Source organism: Gymnodraco acuticeps, unplaced genomic scaffold (genome assembly GCF_902827175.1).
Source record: "Gymnodraco acuticeps unplaced genomic scaffold, fGymAcu1.1, whole genome shotgun sequence".
Taxonomy (NCBI): Eukaryota; Metazoa; Chordata; class Actinopteri; order Perciformes; family Bathydraconidae; genus Gymnodraco; species Gymnodraco acuticeps.
In genome coordinates, this window is record NW_022990631.1 from 157958 (window position 1) to 170520 (window position 12563).

Genomic DNA, 12563 nt, shown 5'->3' on the forward strand with positions numbered 1-12563 from the left:
TGGGAGGGTAACAAATATGTCTTCTGTTGAGTGTTTTCTTATTTTCTAAGAAAAAAACAACTGCCTTTCATTGGGCAAATTCACAATCAACCACTTACAAATCTAATCTAATTTGAGCAAGAGGGAATGCTCGGTTTTACTTGAACACATTCAGTAGATATTGCTCACCATCATTGTTATTTTTTAAACATATGGGTCCAGCTACTGAATAAAAACATCTTGTTACATGTATTCTGCTTGTTAACTATTCTCTTGGTTGCACTTTTCACTAAATTTCATGTCAATATATTTCTATGTATTTTAAGTTATTTTTAGTCCTGAAATCTCTGTTTGAGGACTTGCCTCTTTGACACAGACTGTATGATCTGTCTCTGCCATCTAGTGGAGGATTAATATGACTGGCACACAGAATTGACTTTGCCAAATGTTCTCCCCAGTAGGAAAACATATAAAGAAAACATCCCCCAAATACTCATTTTAAAAAGAGACTTTTTTGGAATAAAAATGTAATTCAGAAGCAATTTGACACCAACAGTATTTGGTATTGTTTTCACAGCAAGTAATTCTTACAATAGCTGTGCAGATTTGTCGTTGGTATACTGTAGAAAATGTCGTTTGGTTTCTTCAAAAACCCATGAAAAGGAGATAAATGTATTTTTAGGACACATTTGATAATAATTTTGATAATCTGTTTTATTCATAAATACAACTGTTCTAACTAAAACATTAGTTTGTTGTTTTCCTGAAGGATACTGACCTCTTGAAACGTCTTACCAGAGGTGGAAAAAGTACTCAGATATGGTAGTTGAGTAAGTAGAAAGAGTGTAAAAATACTCTGTTACAACTCAAAGTCAAAAAATTCAAAATGATACTCAAGTAAAAGTACAAAAGTATATGCATCAAAATATACTTAAAGTAACAGAAGTAAAAGTAGTCATTGTTCAGATTGGTCCATTTCAGAATAATATACATAATACGTTTTGATTATAATGATTGATCATTAAAGTGTTATCAAAGCTGGTAAAGGTGCAGCTAGTTTGAATTGTAATGACTTTGTATACTGCAGGGTAGCTTGTGAATTTACTCCAGGTGGAACTAAAGTCTGATTTAAGAGTTGACTATATTTCACATCATAAATCCAAATTTGCAAAGTAACTAAAGATATTTAATAAATGTAGTGGAGTAAAAGTACACTATTTACCTCTGAATTGTAGTGGAGTTGAAGTAGGCTACAAAGTAGCAAAAATTAAAGTACAGTACCTCAACATTGTACAGTACTTGAGTAAATGTACTTAGTTACTTTACACCACTGCTTCTTCTATTTAAACTAACAATAAGGCCAACCTTGTCTAGTGTGGTATAATCGTAGGTGTTACTCTCATCTATTGATGGAGTACAATGCAAACAAGCTTTATCCAATTGGAAGGGAGTTAATAGGAGACCGTGAAGGCAACTGTTACCAAGGCAACAGTACACAAACAAAGAGCCCAGTCTGGAGATGTGTGATGCTAACAGCAACATTATCAGGCGGTAGGTGGAATACATTTTAAACATCAAATTAAAGACGTGTGTAAACAGTTAGCTTCATGCTAACCCGCACAAATTAAAAGCAACATTCCGTTTGGTTATCAGACAAACTGGGCTAATTTCACGTTAGTTTAGCAAGTAAACAGATTAGCCTAATTCAGCTAATCACTTCCGGGATAAAATGTGAAAACAATCCAAACGTGATATGTTGCTAAAGTACACAGAAACTCATTTGAATGCCCATAAAGAGAATATTTAGTTACATTGCTTATCTTAACTGATGGTAGGCCTTATCATAACTAGCTTGTCAAATATAAATAAATATTTAAAACAGCAAATTAGTATACTATGGCAGCTTTAGTCCTGGTCCCTGGGATTGATGTGTGTTAGACATTTTGTATAAATGTAAATAGCAATCCTTAAGATTGCATTCCTGGTTAATTAAGAATTTATTTTAAAGTTTATCAATTTGGTGACCTGTTGATAAATTAGCTTCCAGTTTTATTCCAGTTTCAGACGTGTGCATAGCCACTGACACCCAATTTGTAATACTGCAAGTATGTCAATATTGCAATACGTTAACAATTAAGGCCATGGGTATGATCACCATTGAAAGGTGAAAGGTTTTTTGCATCATTTAAGCACAATATTAATTGAAATAATATGTATTTTAAGCCTGCCTCTAGGTAGTGGAAAAGGTGAAAACCTATTATATAATAAGCTATTACATTTGTAAAACATGTTGTAATTTTGTAAAAATGTGTAATATTCAAATAAATGAATACATATGTGTTGAGTTAAAAGTATAGATAAGAAGTTTTGCGCTTGGACAGTTTTATTATGTTGTGTGGATTTGCCCAGCTCTGCTTTAAATGTACACTTTAAGTTCATGCTGTTTGTCTTCTGCAAAAACAGTTTAATCTTGTATTTCTGTTACCTGCAGACACACAAAACGCTGAGCCAGCGTGTTGCCAGATGGAAGAAGTCACCTCAGAGATGTCATCACTTAATGCCAGTAAATATTTATTAGAATACCATGCGTCACACATAAGACCCAGTGTCCCTGCAGTCAGTGATTAATCATGTTATCAACAGAAGTACCGGAGATTTCTCCAGGCAGCGTTGTTGTTTCAGAGACTCTCAGTGCTGCCAAATCACGCAAACCAGGTACAGTAGTAGCCAGTGACAAATCTGTAAAATAGAAAGCCAAAACAATGAGATGATTGATATGTTTTATTGTGTGCAGACATGAAAAAGAGAGACACTCGACCGAGCCCATTCAAAGTGCCGGACAGCAATAGCATGTTCCTGCTAAGTGTTAATGAAAAAGCGAACCGAAAAGAGGTTGGTGTGTGTACTAATAAAGTTATTTTACATACAGTGTGTGATACTCATACGGGAACAGAATGAAATATATTACCATATTAAAGTCCTGCTCCTGTTCCCATCCATGCTCAGGAGATGCGTCAATTCCTGGCTTTGCCAATTAATGAGAAGACCACCCACACTGCTCGAATGATGGCGAAGTTGAGGAAAGAGCTGCAAGAACAAGTGGAGGAGGAGGAGGAAGAGGAAGAGGAGGAGGAGGGAGAAGAAGAAGAAGAAGAAGAAAGGGAGAAGGTAAAGAGTCTCAAACAAAACAGGAGCAAGACAGTTTTCCCTCAACAGACATCCACCAGACATGAGCTGAAGATGGCCATGATGAAACGAGGTGAGTGGAGACAGAGGGGAGTGCACACCGTGGATTACTTGCTAACGTAAATGCTGACCGTTGTCTCTCCTCCATCTCCAGAAAACTTTGCAAAAGACAGCAAACATGACTTGATCTCCATGGAACGGCAGAAAGCAGTATTGGAGGTAAATTAAAAAGTTCCTAAATGTCCCATATTGTAAGAAGTTAGATTTCTAGATTGACATTCAATTACAAGTTCTAATTGCTGTAATACTGTAAATCAATCAAAACGAGCGATCTACGTAGAAACGAAGATAGCCCGTGTTAAAAATCAGGCCTTTAAACAAGCTATCATCATGGTTGTGATATCAGAAATATACTGTTTATTAGTAGAAAATGCTGCTACAGTGACACAACCAGTACTCAAGTTGTAAAAAAAAATCAGGGGGGATGGTGGATTTTATCATATGGGGACATAATTTGTGCTGATAACCCGCCGAGGGTGGGAGACCAACCAGCATAAAGATAATTACTCCTAAAACAACATGCATGTTATGGATGTTCAGATACTCCTTTCATTGCTCTTGACCAAGGCACCTCAGAATTAGAGTAGAATAACATTTAGGGTCAAATGCAGAGGACAATTAGGGCAAAATATTGTTTTCACTTTAATTTAAAGGGGGGGAGGGAATACAAAAATGTGGTTATAATGAAGTATATGGTACAAATCTTGTAGGTTAACAGTCCCTCATTTATTATTCAGATGGATCAACTGATTATACTAATAATAAAGTCAAAATAGTTTTTAGAATATTGAATTATAGTGTATTTTTTCAAAAAAGCAGTTACTGGTATACGATCAAAACTGGTATCTAAAGGGTTACATTTGTATCGTAATTAATTAAATCATTATGTAAATTCTTCATGAATTTTTTTAGGAACAGGGCATTAAGTGCAAATTGAAATTGTTTACGAAATATGAAAATATATTAAAAGATTATACAGATAATACAAAATAGGACCAATGTTGTCAATGGCTGCCTACTCCACTCTCCCCCATCTCATAGAAGTTTCCAAAGATTTTCATAATCATGCTTTTTGGTCTCAATTTTTCTGGCTCTTGCTTTCGGATTGTTAGCTAAGCAATGGCTTTGAAGCCAAGTCTTGACATATACCTCTGGTCTGAACTTGTTCAGTGGAGGGCCAACAACACACTTGATGAAAAGCAAGGCTGACATGCTTTTTACCTCTAGGGAGCTTCTAGTTGTGGTTCAAATGTTCATCTGACTAAACCCACGTTCACACTCAGCTGTGGAGATGACCAGAGTGTTCACTGCTTGAAGGAGGGGTTTCAGCTCTTCTGGTGCTGGTGGTATCATTTCATCAACAGTTTTGAGTCTTACCAGCTAGCTAACACGAGAGAAAAACGTAGCTAAACTCCTAACTAAGTTGTTATTGCTGCTTATGTCCATAGATTCCACCTTTGTTGACTAAAGTAGTGAGTAATGACTAAGATTACTGACTCTAGACTTACCTGTATGTTATTTTTAGTATTTTTAAATATGAAGTCCCTCAGATGGCGTTGTCCTCCTGGTTGCTTGGCCATTGTGATGACCGTTACCTGCGCTTCTGGCATCGATCAAACAGGCGCATCACGGCGCTCTGGCGCCCTCTAGGGCACTCGCATAGTATAGCGTCAGTGACTTGGTAAAAATGTCATTGCGTGTGTGCGTGCTCCCTCGCTCACAGTATTGTACTCAAAATGCGCACAATTAATGTTGAAATAGCAGTAATACCAGTGCCACGTTCATTGATAAAATTACATAAGGGATGGAAAGGGGGGATGGCAGTTTTTGAAGGGGGATGATTTTGACCGTTTTTATTTCAGGGGGGATGCCATCCCCCCTCATCCCCCCTCAACTTGAGTACTGGACACAACGGTAATATCCCAGCAGCTATGAGGAACACAGAAAGTGAAGAATATCCAGAAAGCAGATATCAGAGCAGATGGACGATAAAAAAATTCCAAAAGTGCTGAATCTGTGTCTGTGGCAATCCACAATTGTGACATCACAAAGTTGCTGAAATCTGATCAGCGCATTTTCAGACAGGTTTCTATGTAAATGGTAAGGACAAAAAGAGAGAGAATATTTTTTCCTGAAACTTTCAGAATCTCTTAACACAGAGGGGACAAATGTTTATATAAAAGACATGAAAAAGTGGATTTTGCTAATAGGTGACCTTCAAGTTTGAAAATTGGCTGCTTTAGCTTCAAGGTCTCCCGATATGAGGAAAATATGCAATAACGTTGTTGAATATAATAGCTTGTTTAATTAAAAAAAAACAGGAAATAATTTACCTAACTTTCTTTTAATGAACAAATTCAACATTGAAGTGGACACAAAATATACCATTAAAATAATTCTGGTTTTATTTTAGAATGCAGCGAAATATCGCAGTTTGTGGTTATGTGTTTATCAATTACAGTAACAAATGTGTGCAGTCCTGATAATCCCTGCCAACACACCCATGAGGAACAGTTGAACCCTTTATTCTCCTCTCCCCAGCTGTCTCTGATGATGAAAAGGTCAGAGATTTTGAAGATGGACAAAATCATTGCAAAGGAAGACAGACAGCTGAGGCAGCTGGAGAAGAATATCGAGAGAGACAACCTGAAATTTGAGGAGTTCCTCAGGGAGAACGAGAAGAAGTCTGTGGAGGCCAGAACATTGTGAGGAGACGTGTTTTAAGATGGATGCTCGTTGCACGTTAAAAAGTGTCACGTTGTGAATGATTGTCTTGTCTCTGTTGCCAGCTTTGAACAGGAGGCAAAGGCCAAACAGGAGAAGAATGCTGAGATCAAGAAACTGACGGCTGGAATAGGAACCGTAACAAGGTATGATTATGTTGTATAATTACATACAGTTGCAATTTTAATTATTCAACCCCCATTCCACATTAGGTTTATTGGCAAAATATACAATTTTTCAGCTGTTTGCAATAAACAAATGACACAAGAACTGTTTAAGTAGTTCAGTGAAACTAATATTACAAGGGTTTTTATCCAAATTCAAAACAAAATATGGCTAAGTCAAAAGAATTGTCCAAAAAGTTCAGAGAAGTGATCATTGCCTTGCGCAAACAAGGACAATGATACAAAAAACATAGCAAAAGCACTGAATGTTCCTAGAGATACAGTTGGAAGCATAGTTCGCAAGTTAAAGGAACAGTGGCTTCACTACCTGGACGTGGCAGAAAGAGGAGGCTATCAGCGGCTGCCACCAGATTCCTGAGGAGGCAAGTGGTCAAAAACCCTTGAGTGACTGCAAAACACCAGCAGCAAGACTTGGTGGCAGCAGGCACTGAGGTTTCAGTTTGCACAGTTAGGCACCAGGCTCCATGCCCGGACTCCAAGACGTACACCACTACTGACCCAAAAGCACAAGAAAAGTCGGCTCCAATATGCTCAAGACCATACTGTATACACATGCCACAGAAGTTTTGGAATTCTGTTTTGTGGAGCGATGAAACGAAACTGAAACTTTTCGGGCCTATGGACCAGCGGTATGTCTGGAGGAAAAAGAATGAAGCATATGCTGAAAAGAACGCCCTGCCTACAGTGAAACATGGCGGTGGCTCAGTGAGGCTCTGGTGCAGCTTTGCTTCCTCCATCCCTGATGGATTCAGTCAAGTATCAGGAAATCTTAGGAAAACACGTCATGCCGTCTGTGAGGAAGCTGAAGCTTGGTTGCATTTGACCTTCCAACAGGACAATGATGGATACCTCAAAGTCCACCAAGGCTTGGTTTCAGAAGAAGAGATGGAAGATTCTAGAGTGGTCTCACAGTTGCCTGACTTGAAACCCATAGAAAACCTCTGGTGGGATTTGAAGAAGGCGGTTGCAAAACGCACACCCAAGAATATTACTGAACTGGAGGCAATGCCCATGAGGAATGGGCTAAGATTCCTCAGGAAGGCTGTCAGAAGCTGGGGTCTGGCTAAGCATCATGTTGGAGCAGGTCACAACAGAAAAAGGGTGCTCTACTAAGTTCTGAAGATGCTAGTCATGAAGGGGAGGAATAACTTTGAGACTGCAGTAGTCATTGAAAGTAGCATTTTTTCTGTTGAATTTGGATAAAAACCCTTGTAATATTAGTTTCATTTAACTACTTAAACAGTTCTTGTTGAATTTGTTTATGGCAAACAGCTAAGACATTCTTTATTTCGCCAATAAACCTATTGTGCAATGGGGGTTGAATCAAACCATTTGTCTTTGTCGTATTTTATTTCTTGCAAAACAGTTCAGTCAGTCATACCGAGTCAGAGAGCATACAGTCTGCAGAGTGAAAGATGAAGGATAGAGTTTGGGTTGCATGTTTAAACACAGAGAGAGGAGAAAGGGAGGGGTGAAGCTTGGTGATACTGAAAGGAGCATTCTGGAAGTTAGGGAGTTAGGGAGGCCATATCAGGATGTTCTCAGTTCACCTGAGTTGAAGGTCATACTGTTGGTGCACATGGAGTGTAACTAACAACATTGCAACAAATCTTCTTAATAAGGAATTTTCCCAAGCTTAGCTAAGAAGTGTGAGAAGTAGTAAATATAGATAAACATTAGCAAATACGAATCACACAATGATATTTTTAAAGTAAGTAAGTGAGTATAATATGTTTCTATTACAGTGAGATTGCCAAGTTTGAAGATATCCTGATAGACTACAAGAGGTACAAGGAGCTGCTGTTTGAGTTGTCTCCTCCAGAGTGGCAGGAGGCCCAGAAGACCAAAGCTTTGAAAAACAAGGATCTGTCTGAAGGAGAAGCTCAGGAGCCTGAGGAGTCAGCTGTTAGGAAGGGCAAGTAAACCAAGGGAATCAACATCACACTCATTATAAACACCAGGGTATGGAAGCCCATTGCAGACTTTATTATAATAAAATTGTCATTCCTTAAAATAATAATAATTTTCTATATGTTTAACTTATTTAAAAGTAAATAGAAAAATACAATTATTACAATTTGCGTTTTCATGCACATACTAGTATCCATTTTTTTTAAAGGAACACGCTTTACAGTGAACAATATTCACTTTTTTTCCATATGTGTATGAAATATTTAACAAAAAATAAAAAATGCTATTTTGTTATAATTAAGAAAAAACATAAACAAATATTTCATAAAAACTTATAAGAAAATATTCAAATGTAAAATCAGTGATAAGTGGTCCAAGAAGCCCTTTGTTTAAGTAAGTATGACTAGTATTGTGTGATAATAGCATATTTTGATTTTTCTAACACACAGGTTTGGAGATGGAGGTGTACGGTCCAGGCCGAGAGCTGGCGTCCATCACAGAGACCGGGCTGTCCTCAGCCAACAGCGACGCAGTGTGAGGGAACACAAACACATCACATCACAACATTGATGGCTGTTTTGCTTTTATTATTTATTCTTTATATTCATACACAATGATGCAGCAATAAATAAGAGTAAACGTCCAAATAAGCGCAAAATAATAATCGCCTATTAAAATAATTTGTACCTATTGAATACCTATGTACGGAAGCACTTAAAGGCAGACTTTTGAGTGTGATCCATTTTACTTTATTTCTTTTTTTCGATAGTATGCTTGAAAAAATGTCTTCTGTCTTAATGACTTAAGACCATTAAACATGATTTCAAGTCATTTTCAGAAAGCTTGTATCATTTTGAACACCTTACCATGAATTCATTTTAAATCCTGTTTACATGCTACTGCAAACACTTTCTCCTGTCTCCAAAACTCCTTCTTACTTCTTCCAGGATCACAATTTCCAAACTGGATAGTGGCCACTCAGAATTTGAGGTCAGTTTTCCAAATCTAAAATATTTTAAATGTTTTTATCTTGCAGTATTATTGCAGTACTTTTTTGCCCACCTTGTGTATGATCTCTGCAGGAGGATCCGGAGCTGTACTTCTCTGACCCCCAGCAGCTGATGAATCTGGTGACGGAGCTGACGGAGCAGATCTTGTCTCTGATTCAGAACTCTACGAGGGTGGAGGAGACTCTGGAAAAACTCAAGCAGTCCGTGGATACGACCAGCAAGAAGATGTAAGCATCATGGGTCAAAGGTCAAAGCTCTAGGAGTTGCTTTAAAATAAGCAGACTTATTGCCGTCCTGAGCTCTGCAGGAGCCTCACTTTTTACTTGGAATCACATATATATTATTACCTCTATTCTTATTTGCACATTATTTATTTCCTTAACTCAACTTTCCCACATCCTATTTGAAATGTTTTATTATGAAACATCCTTTTCAACGATTATAAATTGTGGTATTGCCATGTTTCCCTTCATATAAACAAACAATGTTAAAAGACATACAAAGACACACTTAAAAATAAAAAAATGAATAAACTAAAGAATAATAATAGTAATAACTATTTAATTATAAATAAAATAATAAATAATGTAAAGATATCAACAATAAAAATAGTCATAGTTATTTAACGTTCCTTCATATAAGAGAGAAATAGAAGACCTCCAACCCATTACTAGCTTCACACTCCCTCACCCCATCCAAGGACCACAAATAAATCGTGGTTCCTTCTGTGAGATGAGGGAATTAAGGTTTCCATATTTCCTAAAAAAATAAATTAAACAGTCTTTAATGAGAAGATAGATTCACGTGTTAAGACATTGTTTGTTTTATTCAACAACAACAAAAGGCAACAGGTAAAGTGTTTTTGATAAGTCCATATAAAAGGAAGTACCAGTTTTAGTTTCCTTACACATTTTTTTATATCCACACCATTTTTAAACTTGGGTCTGGAAAATGTTTCACAATCCATTGAATGCTGAAACCCTTCTGACTGAAGTGAAAAGGACAAAGAGCAGCTGACCCTGCAGATCAACGACATGAAACAGAGAATCGACGTAGAGAAGGAAAGAGGCGCCAAGCTCGGACAGAAGGTTGAGCTCCATGTGATTCTGAAGACAAAAGACCAGGTGAGGAAGCAGCCTCTCTAATTTAAGGACTTAGTGATGACACCCAGGAAGTCATTTTTTCCCTTGTTCCTTTCCACTCTTGATTGCAGGACGTCGTGTTGGATGATCTGGGGGACAAGGTGGACGAGGTCCATCGCTGCTGCGTGGACGACAGAATCACCAACCTGAGCACCTTGGAGAAGCTGGCCAATATCGAGAACCGCATAGCTTTACTGCTGCAGAGCCTCGAGAGCATCCCTGAGGACAGCTTAGAGATGATGAAGAAGATCAAGGACAGTGAGAGGAGGAGCAGGTATGCCTCAGTGGAGATATACAATTATTACTTACTCTTGCCTGCAAGAAAAAGTTGATTGAGCAACAACTTCATTTCTGCTTCTAATGTCGACTACTAGATTGCATGTTTTTCCTTTAATCAGGGTTAATACAGATTCTTAAAAGACTCTTAAAAGATATAGGAATCATTCAAATAAAAAGACTTATCAGTATCAAACTGTGGTAAATCAATCTATGTAAAGTCTAACAAATCCTAAGACATGGCAAGTATCTTTTTTTCTGTTATTGAAATGTAAGATCAGATCAATTTAGTGATAGTGGAACCACCGAAAATAGTTATTTCTTCAATTGTGGTTACTGAAAAGTTGGTCTTACACATTAAGGTGTGGTAAACTCTTGAAAATGCATTTTATTTATTAAATTAAAAGTATAGACTTCCTTGGTATTGAAACATCTAGAATAAATCTTTTTGAATTCTTAAAAAATCTAAACAATGGCAAGTAATTATTTGTTCTGACATGGTACCATCTATTTTCTTATATAAGTTGCACAATGCCTTTCTGATTAACATCATGCAGATCAGAAGGATAGAACTGACAATAGTTTTTTTCTTCAGATTTGGAAGGTCTTGAATTCATTCTGGAAGATTTTGTTATTTTATATATAGGTTTTTGTGCATGTAAATGGTTTGCAAAGGCTAAAATCTCTGTGATCCCTCCAGAGGGAGTTTCTCCCCCACACCCCCCTGCCTGGAACTCCTCCATTAAACTCCTTTCTTAAATCCTCCTTTTTATTATATAAATCAGAAAATGAACATAGTATGTCTGCTTTAATTATTTTAATCTTTGCCGTAGAAACCCGTTTCAGCACTTTAATTCCAAATGTAATTTCAAAAATACAATAGCTTGTTGTATTAAAAAAACGTGCCGTTACTTCATGTCATCCTTCATCATGTTGCAGGCAGCGTGAAGAAAAGCTGAGAGAGCAGAGAGAGAAACAGAAGGAGAGGATGAGGAGGTACCTGGAAAGATCTCTGGCTGACTCCAAGAAAATAGTAAGTCATTTCCTGCATTTAAAATAAATGTGTTGCACTGGGTAAGATATGGATGAATTTTGTGGAAATAAATGACAGCTCATTACAAAAAGACAAAAATTAACTTGTGTATACATTATTTTAAAAACATTTTATTAGCTTTTAATGTTTTTGAAGATTAACAGAGGCTCCACCTCATACAATTACCCACTTTTAAATGAGAAACTGTCAAAAAAAGAATAAATAAAAACAGGACCAATGCAATTATTTCTTTCAGACTGGGAGAAAGCTCGTGCCCAGATGCAAACCTGTTGCCCAGAAAGTCAGAGTCAGCAATGTGGACAACACGCCTGCTGAAGACGAGCTGCATGCCTACCTCTTCAGCCCCGATGACTAGAGGAAACTAATCTAAGCTAATCCATCCAACACAACAGTTGAGGAGTGAAAATATTTCACAATATAATCATAATTACTTGCCTACACAACATCATGACATAAAGATAGATTAGATAGACCAGATAGATTCCATTAATCATTAGCTGAAATGTTAACACAACATTATCATGCATTATAGTGTGACTCGAGCAATGAAGTTTATGTGTAAGAGAATCATGTAAAGAATATTAAGTCTGATTGCAATGAGTGCCTGGTTGTATAACTGTTTTAGATAATTTAAACCATATACATAATCATTTATAAAGCATGCTTTCCTACTACAAATCTGTTGCTGACTTTATAGGAAAGACTTTGTCACTTCCTAAATTCAATCTCAACACATTTGTAAGACAATTTAGGATGTTACATTTCTCCTATAAAATAAAAAAACCGACAGTTTACTAAACTTTATTTTTGTTGTCATGGTATAATATAACGTTCTTACAGCTTAATTAAATGATTTGTTTGAGACTTAAAAACATTCTCTTTTTTCTTCACAACTTAATGTGTCTTAACTTAGATGTGTAGTTGTTTCTCCTTCATTTTTACAAAATACACATTTGTTAGAGATAACCAAAGATCTGACTGTGATAAATGTCATGCTTGTTTTGGGAAAGCAAATGTAAAAGGGAGATGCCATTCC

General features: G+C 36.9%; 1 protein-coding gene across 1 annotated transcript; it reads left to right on the forward strand.

Moving 5' to 3' along the window:
• The first annotated feature begins 1486 nt into the window (after window positions 1–1486).
• On the forward strand, window positions 1487–12331 carry cfap100 (cilia and flagella associated protein 100). The gene is made up of 16 exons (XM_034229193.1): window positions 1487–1530; window positions 2471–2542; window positions 2623–2694; window positions 2774–2871; window positions 2986–3238; window positions 3320–3384; window positions 5767–5930; window positions 6015–6095; window positions 7880–8049; window positions 8495–8579; window positions 8993–9035; window positions 9128–9282; window positions 10050–10179; window positions 10269–10471; window positions 11413–11506; window positions 11763–12331. The coding sequence occupies exons 1-16, from the start codon at window positions 1506–1508 to the stop codon at window positions 11880–11882; spliced, it is 1830 nt and encodes a 609-aa protein (XP_034085084.1). The 5' UTR covers window positions 1487–1505; the 3' UTR covers window positions 11883–12331.
• The last annotated feature ends 232 nt before the right edge of the window (window positions 12332–12563 follow it).

Coding starts and splice junctions, on each gene's coding strand:
- cfap100 (XM_034229193.1), top strand. CDS start 1,506: ATGCTAACAGCAACATTATCAGGCG. Junction 5,931..6,014: donor TCTGTGGAGGCCAGAACATT/GTGAGGAGACGT, acceptor CTCTGTTGCCAG/CTTTGAACAGGAGGCAAAGG. Junction 9,283..10,049: donor GATACGACCAGCAAGAAGAT/GTAAGCATCATG, acceptor TTCTGACTGAAG/TGAAAAGGACAAAGAGCAGC.